At 43.8% G+C, this 15830-nt stretch overlaps 1 protein-coding gene and 1 non-coding gene across 3 annotated transcripts in view; both read right to left on the bottom strand.

Moving 5' to 3' along the window:
- ANXA4 (annexin A4) overlaps window positions 1–15830 on the bottom strand; it is a 63625-nt gene that overhangs the window by 16326 nt on the left and 31469 nt on the right. For both annotated transcript variants that reach the window (XM_032497738.1, XM_032497739.1), the window contains 6 exons: window positions 13627–13714; window positions 10239–10333; window positions 7008–7121; window positions 6069–6159; window positions 4327–4406; window positions 2167–2223 (listed from right to left, as the gene is read on the bottom strand). In XM_032497738.1, coding sequence (XP_032353629.1) covers window positions 2167–2223; window positions 4327–4406; window positions 6069–6159; window positions 7008–7121; window positions 10239–10333; window positions 13627–13714 — 525 coding nt within the window. The remainder of the gene's footprint in view (window positions 1–2166; window positions 2224–4326; window positions 4407–6068; window positions 6160–7007; window positions 7122–10238; window positions 10334–13626; window positions 13715–15830) is intronic.
- TRNAV-AAC lies at window positions 5569–5640 on the bottom strand. Its single transcript has one exon. It is a non-coding gene; the product is annotated as a tRNA-Val (tRNA).

Raw genomic sequence — 15830 nt, 5'->3', positions numbered from 1 at the left:
TTCCAGTAAATACCAGAAGTGAAATTGCTGGATCACAAGGTAGTTCTATTTGTATTCTTCCGAGGAAGCTTCGTACTATTTTTCATAGTGGCTGCACCAATTTACATCCCCACCGACAGTGCATGAGGGCTCCCCTTTCTTTACAGCCTTGTCAACACTTGTTATTTGTTGTCTTTTTGATGACAGCCATTCTGACAGGTGTGAGGTGACATCTCATTGTGGTTTTGTTTGCATTTCCCTGATCATTAGTGATGTTGAGCATCTTTTCATGTGTCTGTTGGCCGTCTGTATGTCTTTAGAAAAATGTCTACTCAGACCTTCTGCCCATCTTAAAAACAGATTGTTTGGGGTTTTTGCTCTTGAGTTGTTTGAGTTCTTTGTATATTTTGGATATTAACCCTTTATCAGATATGTGATTTGCAAATATTTTCTTCTGTTCAGTAGGTTGCCTTTTCATTTTGTTGATGGTTTCTTTTGCTGTGCAGAAACTTTTTAGTTTAATGTAGTCCCACTTTTTAGTTTTGCTTTTGGTGTCAGATTAAAATCATTGCCAAGACCTAAGTCTTATAGCCTATCAGCTATGTTTTCTTCTGGGAGAATTATGGTTTCTTACACTCAAGTCTTTAATCCATTTTTGAGTGAATTTTTGTGTATGGTGTAGACAGCAGTCCAGTTTCATTCTTTTACTTGTGGCTGTTCAGTGTTCCCAATACCATTTATTGAAGAGACTATCTTTTTTCCCATTGTATATTCTTGCCTCCTTTTTCATAAATCAATTGACCATATATTTATTCCTGGGCTTTCTATTCTGTTCCATTGATTTATGTGTCTGTTTTAATGCCGATACCTTACTGTTTTGATTACTACAGCTTTGTAATATGAATTGCATGGTTTAAAAAAAAAAATCAGACAGATCTGGATTCAAAGAGCCCAGTTCTATCAGCTATTTGATTTCTGTCCAAGTTATTTAAATCAGTGCAACAGTCTCCTAATCTATAAAACAGAAATAATAATATCTACTCCACAGATTTGTTGTAAGGAAAAAAACAAGTCTTCCACCTAGTCAATGCCTAAAAAAGTGATCATGGATATAATGTTTCAGAAATAAATTCCTTATTAACTCTTCATTTAAATATGGGGTTCCCTGGGCTATAGAGGTTCCTTCCAGCATGTCCCAAAATGCTCTCCTTGAGGTAGCTGGCATTCACATAAGCATCAGAGAGTTACACTGTTTTCAGTACCCTCTCCCTCCTCAAAGCTTCTGGACTGAAGGCAATTTCCTGTATCTCCTCGGTGCAATAGGCCTCCCTGAGTCCTCAGAACTCTTAGGACCCATCTACTCCTCTCCCTTCTAGTGAAAGCAAAAGGTTCTTTCCTCCAGAATCCATAGAGGTTCCTACCTCACATACTGAATGGGACCAATCTCTCTCTAAGGTTGTATATTGGTTAAGAGTATAGAGTCTAGATCCAAATTGCCTAGGTTCAAATCCAAGTTCTGTCATTTATTATCTTTGTGAACTTGAGAAAGGAACTTGACTTCTCTGAGCCTCAATTTTCCTTGTCCATAAAATGGGGATAGCAATACTTATTTCATAGAGTTACTGCAAGGATGCGATGACTTATGTCATACAAAGAGCTGGGAACAGTGTTTGATATCTGGCAAGGACTCATGATTTTACTAGCTATTATTATTAGTGTTACCTAGCCACAGTAAATACACCAGGGGTTGGTGCCAGGGAAGCAACTGCCTCTTGGGGTTTGGCATTAATTTTACCCAACAGGGTACCCACTGTGCCAAGCCATTTTACATAGGCTGTATCCGATGTTCCCTTTGGGGAGGTAAAAATTTGAGGTCAACAAAGCGAAGGCAGGTCCCTTTACCTCCAAGTGATTCAGAAGACCCTCCAGGCTTCTATGGGGCAGCCATACCACGGTCCCAATGTTAGGAAACATGGAACGCAGGGATGCTTATATAACGATGCCCACGCCACGCCCCAGCCCCACGTATCTCTGTGAGAAACTTCTGCTATTAAGGGTCATCTGTGAGAATCTTTTTTCATAACATATCCCAGCCTGGCCAACATACACTGAAAGAGAAGAGGGTGTCCCCCAACTTGGGCCTGTCTTATTGGTCAAAGAGAAGAAAGAAGCTGCAGTTCAACTCACCTGGGCATCCTGTCTCACGAGAGCATCATCCAGATAATTTCCTACATCCCTGCCACCCTGAGGATGAGAAACACAAACCAAAGAGACTGAGAGAGCATCCAGGAAGATCTGGGGGCTCTGATAAGACAGAATACCTGGGAACCCAAGGACATGGTAATCAAACAGAAGGGGTCATGATTCCAGCCTAGGAAGAGAGGACAGGTGTCTTAGAATGTGCTTGCATTATGCCCATGGCTCTGATCTGACCGAGCCCAGGGTGAGCCCAGGGTGGCTCCCTGATGTTATGTGGGTGTCTCTGACAGTTGAAAGGGGCAGGAGGACAAATGCAGCCTGGTGACTGCCCCCACCACTACCACCCCCCCTCTTCCCACCTACCCCCTGCTCCTGGGTCTCCCCAGCTGGCGTCTGTCTTCCTAACTGGCAAATCTACAGAAATCAATTCTGCCAAACAGGGGCTGGGCAGAGAGGAGATCAAGAGACTCAGGGACCAATGTGGGGCTTAAGGAGCCCCTAAAAGTGCCCCATCCCTCTCCAACACCAGCTCGCCGGGAGGGCAGGGTTGAAGCCTTGGACGACTGCCAAACAGTGGCAAAATGGGCTACTTTCCTCTGGTTTGTTGACTGTTTTATTGCTATACTGTCCCAGTGTGCTATGGTCTAGGCATGGCTCAGCAGGGGTAAATCTGGGAGGACAAGAAAAGACAGTAGGAAACAGAAAAGCAGGCTGGCGGAGGGAGGGAGGAAGGAAAAATTAGGGGTTTGAGATTTGCAGATACTAAATACTACATAAAAAATAAATAAACAAGGTCCTACTGTATACTGCATAGCACAGGGAGCTATATTCAATATCTTGTAGTAACCCTATAATGGAAAAGAATCCGAAAAATAGTATGTGTATGTGTATAACTGAATCACTTTGCTCTACACCTGAAACTAACACATTGTAAATCAATTATACTTCAATAATAAAACTTAAAAAAAGCAGGCCGGCATTGTTAAGTAAATATCGGAGACAGAGCGAGGTGGGAGTCGGAGATGATTTCCAGCTTCTGCTTTGGCTGTTGGAAGAACAGCCACAACATTAAGAGAAAAAGACAAGCCAGGAAGAAGAGCTGGTTTGGAGGGAAAATGAGTTCGGGTTTCCTTCAGCAGGAATGATTTGAGGTGACGGCAGAATATCTGTAAGGAAACATCTAAAAAGCAGTGAGAAACGAGAGTCTCACACTCAGGAAGGAGGTCAGGGATGGAGATAAAATTGTGAAGCTGTGTGAAACATCATGCAAATCCATCTCTCTTTTCTGGCACCCCTGCTCCCACACTAGCGCAGTCCTGCTTTTCTCTCACCTGGAATGCTGAGGGAACCTCCTGCCTCGTCTCCCAGCCTCCAGGTCAATTCATCTTACACATCGCCATGACATGACTCTTCTAAAAAGGAGTTCCAGTCATATCACTCTACTGCTCCCAAACCTTCAGAGGCTCCCCACTGCTCTCCAAAGAAAGCGTGGACTCCTCCCAGCAGAGGATCCTGGTTCATCTTTCCACCTTGCTCATAGAATTACCAGCTCAACTTCCCGGCCAGTTGTTCCCCAAACACACCCCGTGTTTCCTGCCTCCTTGTCTTGTACTGCTGTTCTTCCGGCCGGGAACGCACCCTCCCACACCTATGCCTCTAAAAATCCTAGCCACCCTCCGAGTCCTTTCTGAGCCAGCACCTCTGCCATGAAGCCGTCTCTTTGTTTCTGCAAACAAAAATCTCTCCTTGATCCTTCCATTTCCTCTGTGCCTCTTTCTGGGGCACTTCCTTTCACGCCTGTGTTATAGCAACCTGTGTACCTGGTATATCCCCTGATGACCATACAAACTTTCAAAGCCCAGGGCTGCCTCTTGATCATGTTCATCACTTTCAGCTCACTAAGTGTTGGGAGCACCTGGCATGCATCAGGTACTTGTCCGTATAAATGAGAACAGATGGGCACACATGACTAGCCAGAGTCTCTAAAGGAGAGAAGATAAAGCAACAGAGAGAACCAAGAGAAACACAGGGGAATATGCACATTTGGGAGGTTGAGAGGATGAGAAAAGGCTGGAAAAAGGGAGAGAGAGTGAGCGTCTTAATCAAACCCAACCCCATCAAAAGCAGCCAATGGAGGGAGTGACTCACAGCGGACAGAGACACCAGCACCCGCTGGAACATGAAGGAAGTGTCGGAGCGAATGTCATCTTCAAGGCTCCGCCCATATTCTAGCAAGAGAGTAAAATGAGCCTCATCAGTTTTCCAAAAACTGAACTCTGGTAAAATGGTCAAGATAGGTCTAGCCCGTCATCATGGGGGAAATGAGATGTTTCTGGTCCTTAAAATGGGACACCCAGAAGGCGAGGCTGTGATCCCCACTCCGTGGTCCCTACTGTCCGGGGGTCTATCCTGAGTGTGGTTTGCAGGACATGGAGAACTGGAAAGGCTGAGCTGCACGTGGAAAGGCAAACAGAGCGGAGTTCCTGAACCCGTGTCTGGGGACAAGCAGGGGGCTGTCAAGCCCAAGTTCATCACAGCCCCAAGGGGAGAAGACCTGTGATCAGCAAGGTGGGGTGGGGGGAGCCAGCGTGAGAACCAGACTCCCAAGGTTTAGAATTATCTGCTCTAAACACTTACCAAAAACCTCTTACTGTTTTGTTTTCTTTCTACCAAAGTGCACATGTTTATTACAGAAAACTTAGGGGAAAAGAAATAAGCAAAATGAAGGGGGAAAAAACAAAACCTCACCATTAATCTAATTACCCAGAAATAATAATCATTGAGAACATTTTGGAGAATACCCTTCCTCATTTTCCCCCTCATACGCATATTTTTCTTTCTTTAAAAATGGGATCATAAAGGGGAAGGGTATAGCCAGTGGTAGAGCAGGTGCTTAGCAGGCATGAGGTCCTGGGTTCAATCCCCAGTACTTCCATTAAATAAATAAATAAACCCTAATTACCTCCCCCTAAAAACAAAAAGTCAAAAAAAATTTTTTTAAATGGGATCATAGCATATCACTTTATAATTTGTCTTTTTCATTTACCCACCTACCACACCGCTGAATGTAATTTAATAATATCCTTCAATATATGTTTTGATGACTGCATAATAGTCCACAGTGTGGACAATATTTTGTTCAGCCTATCTGCTACTGTAGGACATTTTAAGCTAATACAAACAGTACTGAATAAACACTGTGGGAATCTAAGCCTTTGTGCGTTTTTTTTTTTTATTATTATTATATTCTTAGGGCAAAAAGGCATGCATCTTTTAAAGGCTCCTCATATGTATTGTTCTCTGGAGATTTTCTTTTTTTCTTTCTTTCTTTTTCTTTTCTTTTTTTTTTTTTTGCCAGGGGGCAGTAATTAGGTCTGTTTATTTATTTAATGGCAGTACTGGGGATTGAACCCAGGACCTTGTGCATGTTAAGCACACACTCTCCCACTGAGCTATACCCTCCCCGCCGTCCTCTGGAGATTTTTAACAGGGGGGGTAAATGGCTGTCACTCTGAGGTGGCTGCAGGACCTTCAGTCCAGTCTGAAGGTAGGATGGTGAGCCAGACAGCTTCTCCCAGCAGTTCCCTGGAATGCTGAGATTCACTGGTGGCACCACCCTCTGAATCTCTGCTGGATAAGGAACATCTTTCCAGCTTTCAGGGTAATAAAACACTTCGCCCGGGAGCCTAAGTAGAGTGGCTGGTGCACCTGAGAAGACTTGAAAAGCCATTTGTCTAGACAGGGATCCATCTGAAAGCAGAGCTTGGACCTGAGGATCCCCCTCGGTCAGTGTTTCAGTGAGGAGTGTCTGATCAGTGCATAGCCACCTGCTGCTAGTCTAGTTCTCAGAGCACAGGGCCTCAGCCAGGGCCACTGAGGATGCTACGTACGCAGCTGGTAGGTCTGGTTTATGTGTCGGATCTCCTCTGGCAACCGGGAGGCCAGGATCTCGATCAGGCAGCCCTCGTCCGTGCCAGCTCCCTACATGCAAAACCCAGAGGAGAGAGTGTCAGGACTCAGTTTACCAAGTTGAGTCCCAGGCATAGGAGGAACACAACCGGGAATCTGCAGAGAATAAAGACAACTCACCGAATTCGAGCAACCGGATTTTCTCACTTTTAATTGTCCCACTCAAATTCCAACGTGTTTATCATAATCATTATTTGCAATAACAAACATTTATGGGCTGTTTCTATGTGTTGGTTATTGTTCCAGGTTAGGGACAGTTTCTGCCCTCTGGGGGCTTAGTCCTTCCTTGATCCCCTGTACTTTTCCTTTGAAGGGCAGAATCCTCTGGCAAAGGCTGTTACCTCTTTGTTTTCCCAAAAAGCCTAGCCCAGACCCTTCCACAAGGCTGAGTATTTATCGACATAGCTGAGGAGGGTTACTGTCTCTGAATTTCATACTTGGTCATTAAAAACTGGTAGACCCTGGAGCAGGGCACAGTGGATCCGGTATCGAAGGAGGCTGAGAACCCTTTTTGGGGGTCAGTTTTGAGCTCACAGCAGACCCAGAAGTGTCAGTCAAAAGTTCCATATCTCAGCAGTCTCTAATACAGCAAGAAAGTTTCTGGAGCTGCACCAAAAACCACTGCCTAAGGAGCCCCAGGAAACACCAAATGATTCCCCAATTTAGGGGGGAAGATCTGTATACTTACAATTGCTGTTATATAATGTCATGTTTTCAAGCTGTCCTAAATGAAGGGACATTTTTCTCCTATACCTCCTCCTCCCCACTCTCAGAAGGCCCTTGTCACAGTGTGTTGAGAAAGCCCGGCAGCGGTCCGCGTTGGCCCTGCCAGCCCCGGAGCCGAGGGGAGGGGCACGCACCTTCATGGCCCTTCGCAGCTCCTGCACGTCGTACAGCACGGTGGGCGTCATCAGCCCCAAGATCACCTGCTCGAAGTTGCCACTCAGTTCCGACTTCAAGTCATCCAGCAGCTCCTGTGATGCAAGAAAGCGCTCTGCTTAACTGCTGTGGTAGCTTAAACCTGCCACCCTCAGTGTGGTCCAGGGATGTCTGGAGCCTCCGAGATCCCTTCCTGGGGCCCGTGTGAGCGAAACCACCTTTATAGTAAGACTGTGAGACGCTGGGGTCTGATGTTACACCATCATTCTCTCACAGTTGCACACTGGAGTTTTCCAAAGGCTGCTTGACACATCTACAGATCTTCAGTTATGTGAAAAGACACTAAAATACTTCTCCCTTTCCCAACTGCCTATGTGAGACTGGATTTTCTCCATACTCCAACCAAAACCACGTATGGCCACAAGCTGAATGCAGAAGCAGGTGTGAGAATCCAGCGTCTTCCATTAAACAGACATTAAAGAGATTTGCAATATATAAAACAATGTCAATCTTCTTACTAAATTTTTTTGGTTTGCTTTGGAATATAAAGCTCTTTTTCCTAAAAATGTTATTTCTGTTGCATGTAATGGATTTATTATTGTTTTTAAAATAAGCTAACAGATACATATTTTTAAATGTCTTCAATTTTCATTTCTAATATGGTTGATATCAATAGATGTCACCCACAAAAACATAAAAGTCCTCAATAATTTAAGAGTGTACAGGGGTCCTGAGATCAATGTATTCGCTCCTTTGACAATATATCCTGAATATATTTCCAAGTCAATATTCACCTACAACACTCTTAACAGCTGCAGATAGTTCCATATGTAGGCACAATACAATTTCTTTCTTTCTGTTTTTATTTTTCTACTATTCTTCTCCACAGGCATTTAGCTGCATCTTTGTGGATCATTCATGATCACTTCTTAAGGCTCAGTTATTAAAAAGAAATGTAATTATTTGGACAAAGGACCAAATTCTAAACACATTTAGTCACATTTCCTCCTAGAACAGGTCAGAGGGTTTAAGAACCTGCTTAAGATCAACCAAGCAATAAGGAGACAATTTGCTGTCAAGTTCAGATCTCTGATTCTCACAAACCTGAGTCCACAACACTGTACTTCAATCTATTGTGCATATTTTTGTTACATCCTCACGTGTCGAATGGATGAATGAACAAATAAATAAGTGTTCAGTCAATCCATTGACGTTGGTCATCTTAACAAACTGCTGTCAGATTAACTTAGTTCTGAAGCAGAATCGTCAACCCTAAGTGTGTGGCAATACTCTGTCTCTAGTTCACACATTATGCTTATGGGCGCTAAATTTCTTTGGGAATGGAGAAGACTTTAAAATGCTCAGCAGATAGTCTGAGTAATCTGATGGGAAGAAGCCCCATTCTCCACTGGTGCTCAGCCAAGGTTTGTGTGTAGATGCTCCGGGGAAAAGGTGAGCCAGCCCTGTCCCACCCGACAGGTTAATCCCCGTCTTTGAAAAGCAGCCCTGTCTGACTAGCGTTTTCAATTTTAATTTAATTTTTGTTTTAGTTTCTTTGCATTTACTTTTTTATTTTTTATTTTTATTTTTTAAATTGAAGTATAGTGGTTTCCAATGTTGTGTTAGTTTCTGGTGTACAGCATAGTGATTCAGTTATTTATACATATATATACATATCTTCCTTTTCATATTCTCTTTCATTATAGGTTATTACAAGGTATTGACTATAGTTCCTGTGCTATACAACAGGACCTTGTTGTTTATTTTATATATAGCAGTTTGTACCTGCTAATCCCAAACTCCTAATTTATCCCTTTTGTCAACCCCTACCCCCACTTCCCGGTTGGTAACCATAAGTTTGTTTTCTATGTCTGTGAGTCTGTTTCTGTTTTGTAAATAAGTGCATTTGTATCATTTTTTTTAAGATTCCACATATAAGTGATAGCATATGGTGTTCTTCTTTCTCTTTCTGACGTTTATAAAATATCCAAGAATAGAAATACTTATCATGGAGTTATAGTACTCTGAGACCTGGACGCACTCACTGATAATGTTTCCTCAATAAAAAGATTCTCTAATCAGGCAGGTAGGTTTTCAGCGATGTGGAAAGACTGGGTGAGTGACTCTGGTAAATGAGTTGTTGAAAATGAGACTGAGAGGGGGTTCCTCAGGGGTGTGGGATTCAAACCCGAAGGGGAAAACATGATGACTGAACAACCTCTGAATGCATAAGCTACTAAGATACATATATATACAAACAGGTTTATGTAGAAGAGTCAGAATAGACTCTGAATCATATGAGAGCCTATTTAGAACAAACTGGATTTAAATATTTTAGTCAGTTTGGAGGATCTTCCTCCACAAGTGACCTAAAAAAAGATACCAGGCTGAGCAACACTGGAAGCTTAGCCCTGCCCGGTGCTCAGAACGGTGGAGGTTGAGCCCATTCCACAACCAAGTCCCCGCAAGGACTTGTGAGAGATGAGACTAAACTTAGCTTTGAGTTTGTGAATCAAGAGCTCCCTGAAGTCATGTCTGGCTAGGTACAGTGGAGGGACTTCTGTGTATGTTGAAACTTTTTTCTTTCCTTCCAAGAACAGCTTTAAATAAGGCAAAGGATCTGTCTTTTAAAAAAAAAAAAGGCCAGTTATCTGTTGATGAACATTTAGGTTGCCTCCAGGTCTTGGCTATTGTAAATGGTGCTGCTGTGAACACTGGGGTGCATGTATCTTTTCGAATGAGTGTTTTTATCCAGATATATGCCCAGGAGTGGGATTGCTGGATCATATCGTAACTCTATTTTCATTTTTTTAAGGAAACAAACTTATGTTTACCAAAGGGGAAAAGTTGGGGAGGGTAGGGATAAATTAGGAGTTTGAGATTAGTAGACACAAACTACTATATACAAATAGATAAACAACAAGGTCCTAATATATTGCACAGGGAATTACATTCAATACCTTGTAATAAGCTATAATGAAAAAGAATATATATGTATAATTGAATCACTATGCAATACATCAGAAACAAACCAACATTGTAAATCAACTATAGTTCAATCAAAAGCAAAAACAAAAAACACTAAAAACCATCACTAACAACAAAAAACAAAGGGCCACTACTTGAGGAATCAAGAAGGAAGAGGCCCCTGCTTCCCTGCTGCCTGTCAGGATCCTTGCCAACCACCTGGAGCCACAGAGTCGGCTGCCTACCCTGCCGATGGTGGTCTTGTAGGCCGTCCTGATTTCCTGGCGCTGGGCCGTGTTGCGGTAGGCCAGGACGTTGATGATGGCGTCTTCATCTGTGCCTGGTGTGGAGCAGAGATGGTGAGTGAGTGTGATTCGAGAGAGAAATGAGAAAAACGGGTTCATCTGAGGACACTGGAGGAACTCAAACACACGCAGAGAGCTTGCTAAGAAAAGAAGTTCTTGTTCAGAGGGTTTGTCCACTTTGGGGGGTAAAGAGCCATGAGATTTGAGTCTCAGTCTCTCCTTTAATTAGCTATTTACTTACTAAGCAAAGTAGTTAACGTCTCTGAGCATTAGTTTCCTTATCTATAAATGGGAGTGGTCACACTGTTTTCCCTCGCAGGGCTGCTGCAAGTGTTAAAACAATTAAGTGAATTATTTAGCTCAGTTACTAAATAGCTAATAAATGTCATCTGTGATCATGCACTTCCCCCTCTCTGGAATTCGCATCATGTCTTTGGAGCGCCCATATTTATCTTCCATGTTCTTGCCTTTTCTCTCCTTGTTTTTCTCTCTTTATCATTTTCTGAGTTTTGAAACAGTTCAAACCCATCTTTTAATTCACAGATTTGGCACTTAACAGGGTTTAAATTAGCTGCTCCCTGTATCCTACTGTGTTTTGAGATCTGTAAATACATTTTTTTCATTTCCAAGCTATCTTTCCTGATCCCTGATTGGGAACCTTTTTATAACTGCCCATGAATTCCCAAGATGCAATGCACTACCAAAACTTTTCATTATGAATTACAAATTTAAAATGGCTTAAATTTTGCCTGCTTCTTGCAGCAGCTTTTACAGGGAGACTTTATTCTGACCCTTCGCGTTGGTCTTTCAGTCTTAGTAACAGCTGGATATTCATGTATGTTGGGTGAGTTTTCCGTTTTCCATTGTTTATATTATATGAGGAGCTGTGATGAATTACAGAGGAGAGTCTAATTGAAACATTTCAGGGAGAAATGAAAAAAAATATAGATTCACCAGTTATTCTTTGCAAAATTAGAGATCCACAAAAATGTGAGATATAGGGAAGAAGCTATAAAATTTTAAGAATACATACCTTAGAAACCTACTCTCTGTTCTCTTTAAAAAAAAAAAGGGTAATAGCTACACGCATCCTTTTTCCTGCAGAACTCTCAGGAGAGTTTGCTAATTTACCCCATTTCTGTGAAAGGTACCACCCCTTTCTGGTTCATCAGGCTTGAATCCTAAAAATAGCTTTAACTTTTGTACCCTCTCTCTTCCTTCACATTCAAATTCCCTGTCAAGTCACGCACAATCTAGCTCTAAAAGCTTTTCTGCATCTGTCGCCTCTTTTTAATGCCTACCACCACCACTCCAGTTGAGGTTTTCTTCTTAGACAACTGTAGAGTCGGCTAACTAGTATTCGCACCTCATAACTGGTCTTCCCAAAGTCTTGCCACATTCATTTTCCTGAAAAGACCAACTCTCACGGTGTCCCTCCCTGCTCAGGATACAGGAAGGCTCCCCACCATCTGCTGGATTTACTACCGGCGCTGCAGTCTGCCATTTGGGACTCTCCACAGTACCCCGTTCACTATTCTAAGTACCCACATGAAAGGATACAGGCAGCCAAATCCAGACACTTAGCTCTTGAATTACTGTACTTGACCCAACTATACTGCACTCCTCTCTCCTGACCTCCTTCGTCACCAGTCTACGGGCTTATGTCTCCCTAACCCCTCTATGTAGCATCCTGATGGTTTCCTGGCCAATGCCTTTTGGCCATCCTCCCACATCAGTAGCACCCTCAGGACCTCCCTGTGGTACCTGCCTTCTCAGAAGGCTCCTATCCAGCCAACTCCCGCTTTGTAAGCACATCCTGATGGAAGCCACATCTCCATGTATTTATGGCAACTCCCTCAGGCCTCAGCTAAAATGGAAAACAGGAGGATGGTCACACTCATCCCCTGCCTTTGCTCATGCTATTCCAATTCACCTGAAACACATCCTCTCTTATCTATTTATTTATTTATTGAATAAGCTCAATTCATCTCCTAAGGCCCATCTCGATTTCTACATCCTCCAGGAAGTTTTGCCTGATGCCCCCAGATGACATGTGATCTCTTTGACCCTTAATGGGGTCTTTTCTGTGCCCCTCCTGTTGCTATCATATTATGAACTGATCACATTTCTGTGCATGCCTTGGCCACCTAGCATCCATCGACTGACTGTTGGAACTTTGGACCACAGGACGGGGTTTATAGTCCTTGTCTCCTCTCACCGTCCACCTGGCACCAGCCCACACAGCAGGCACTGAAAAGGGGTGGCTGTGTTCAATGTCTCCTGATTCTGATTTTGGGATTTCCGAATGTCATGTGGGCCACGTTCTGAAGGATGGTGTTCTTGCTGTACAGCAAGGAATGAATACACTATGTAACACACTATGCTAGACTCATAGGAGAGCTTAATAAATGTTCCCCATTATTGTGATTGTTGCTGTTAGTAGCATTGGGGCTAGGTAAGATGAGCTCTTTTTGGAGAGAAAAACACCTCATGATCAAGCAGTTTTATCCAAATCGCGAGGAGATTCTAAATAGCAGCTATGAACCAGAGAGCACGTCTCTGGCCAAATGCCCACCCAGGCAAGGTTGGAGGCAGGGTCCCGGCCAGCGTGGCCTGCAGTGCCCCGGCACGGCTGTGCCCACCGGGCTGGAGGACTCTGCCCTCGGGAGCTTCCAGAGGGCAGTGCACTGAAGACAAGCTCTTCTGGTCTGGCCTTCTCACCTAAAATGCCACACATTGCATGTGGGTACCGTCCCAGCTACACCCGTCACAGTCAGGCAGAGGGACTGACTCAGGGAAAGAACATGGGCTTGGAGCTGGGAGGCCCGAGCTTCAGGTGGGCTCTGCTGAGTGTGCTACGTGCTATATGCCTTAGCGCATTCCTTCTCTGAGTCTCACTTTCACATCTGTAAAATGGGGTGGAAATACCAATTGCACCAGCTGCTCCCGCTACGTCACAGGATTATTGCGTATATCCGTTAAGATAACACTTGTGAAAGTGTTTTGTAAACCTTGTGGCACTACAGGCATGCGTCGCTTAATTGGAAAACAAATACATTTCTAAAGTTCTAGAAATTCATAATGCTGTGATGCAAAAGAGGTTTAAATAATTGGGGAAATCCGGAAAGTGTGCATTAAGTTTAAAATTCTGGAGTAAGAGTGAGTAATTAATGCCCTCCCACCAAGTTTGCTTTGCAAAGCCAACGTGTTCCCATGGTGTTTTCTTAGTGAGACTGACTCACAACTGCCTGTGGACACAACACCCTCTGTGTTGCACAACACACGAGGGGGTGTTTGCCTCCAGTGGGACACTTATGGTGACACTTACCGAGCCCTTTCATGGCCTTCCTCAGGGTCTGGGCATCTTCGGAGGCGCTGAAGCCTGAAGCAGCTTTGACGGTGCCTCCCTTGGCTGCCTGAGCACACAGAGAGAGACGTAACTGACAGGTACCCTCCCACCAGCATGGAGGCGTCTCATGCGGCAAACGTTGGCTGAGCGCCCACGTGGGCCAGACACATTTCCACGTGCTGGGACACAGCAGTGACTGTGAGACATGAGGCTCATGCTCTCCTGGAGCTGACGTTCAAGTTCGTCAAGGCAGACAGTAAACAAGCCAAGAGATTAATATTCCACCAGGCAGCTGGTGGTGAGAAGTGCTTCAGGGCAGACAGAGAGGTCCTGGAGGGGCTGCTCTGAGCAGTGACGTTCAGGCTGGGATAGGAATGACAGGAAGCAGCTGACTGCAAAGATCGGGGAAAGTGTTCCAGGCAGAGGAAACAGTGGATGCAAAAGACCTGAGGCTGGAACTGGCTTCTGCGGGAGGAGCGGGACAGAGGCCAGTGTGGCTCGAGTTGGTGGGCAAGTTGTGGGGTGGAAAGAGAAATGACACCACTGCCTATGAAGTTGTCTTATCTCCCTAGCAAGGGGAAAATCAAACCTGAATCCAGTCAAGCCTCTAGGGCCAAATCCCAATTTACAGTAAACAGGAGAGAGGAAAATGTTAACCCTCACCACCACAGGGCTGTGATTAGCGAAACCCAGACTGTGAGAAACACTGCGTGACGAATGGTCTAGGTTCTTCAACAAGTAAGTAGCAAGGAGAATTAGAAAAGAGAAAGATGGAGGGGAAACAGAGCTTAAAAGAGATAAATAGGTGTATCAATAATCATAATGGATGAAACTTACTTGGATCCTGAATCAACCAAACAGTAAAAAAAATAGGACATTTATGAGACAATTGGACATTTAACACTGACTTGATACTTAGCGACATTAAGTAACTAGTGTTAACAGTCGTTTTTAGGTATGATAATGGTATTGTGGTTATATATCTTTTTTAAAGAGCTTGAATCATGCACACATTGAAATAGCTTATAGATGAGAGGATAGTGAAGAAGGATTAATAAAATGGCCACACTTAGGCTAACAGATTGCTTATTCTTACGTTTGCCCTTTAAACAGTCAGTTAATCTGACTGACAAGTTGCTACTCACAGCTCTAGGCCCATTGTTAAAACTAAAACTATTAATTTTGCTGTTTCTACTTTATTCCAGTAATCGAAAGCAATAATCATACTTGGTTTCTGAGTTGTTCTCCAGGGAGGTCACAGAACTGTAACCTTACAAAGTAGGCTAAACACCAAGAAGACCACGCCTTGGATGCTTACGAGATGAAGAGATCAAAAATATGACAGCTAGCCTCCATAGAATTGGTCACCTGGAGGCATCATAATGCCACTCTAAGTCTTCTGATGAGAAAATAATTCTGTTGATTGTTATTGGTGCTTTATTGTTTAAGCTGTGGCTATATATAATCACCCTGCCGCATCTCCAAGAGGGGTTCACAGTTTTGAAGGCACCAGCCTGCTATGAGTCCCTGTTGCCTGGCAAAGTAATAAAGCTGTCTCTTTTATTCTAAGCTCCAAGACCCTGTCTCTGAGTTATTTGGCTTGTCAGGGACGGGGGCCTGATCTTTCAGCAACAATAAGATGTCTGGAATTTGCTTCAAAATAACACAAGTTGGGAGAAGTAAGTGGAGAGAAACAAGGTTGACCAGGAGTTCACAGTTACCGACAGGCACAAAGGGATTCTTTTTCATATTTGGTCTACTTTCCTATGTGTTTACACTGTCGACTGAAATAAATGCATAGCCTAAAAGTTGAGAGTTATGTTTTATTCCGCGGACATTTCTGAGGGCTCGAACCCCTCCGAGCCCGGGAGGACAGCCTCTTGGATTGCTCTGAGGGACTGCTCTGAAAACGTAAGGCAGGAGCCAGGATATATAGGAGTTTTACAACAAAGACCAGGTAGTCAGAACATTAAAGATAACTGTTAAAGAAAACCAGGCATCTCAAGTTAAAGAATTGAGTGCTTTTCTATGTATGGGAAGGAGCAAATGTCTGGGCTCACTGAAATCATTCCTTTGATAAGTACCCAGCTATCTAGGGCCAGTGTCCTGTCCTTTCACATTCCGAGTCCCCTCAGGCTGCAGAGGCGTGGGGGGGGGGCAGGGGGAGGTGGTAGTTGTGCTGC

Source organism: Camelus ferus, chromosome 15 (genome assembly GCF_009834535.1).
Source record: "Camelus ferus isolate YT-003-E chromosome 15, BCGSAC_Cfer_1.0, whole genome shotgun sequence".
In the NCBI taxonomy this organism is placed as follows: Eukaryota; Metazoa; Chordata; class Mammalia; order Artiodactyla; family Camelidae; genus Camelus; species Camelus ferus.
This window is presented reverse-complemented; position numbering and strand designations above follow the sequence as displayed.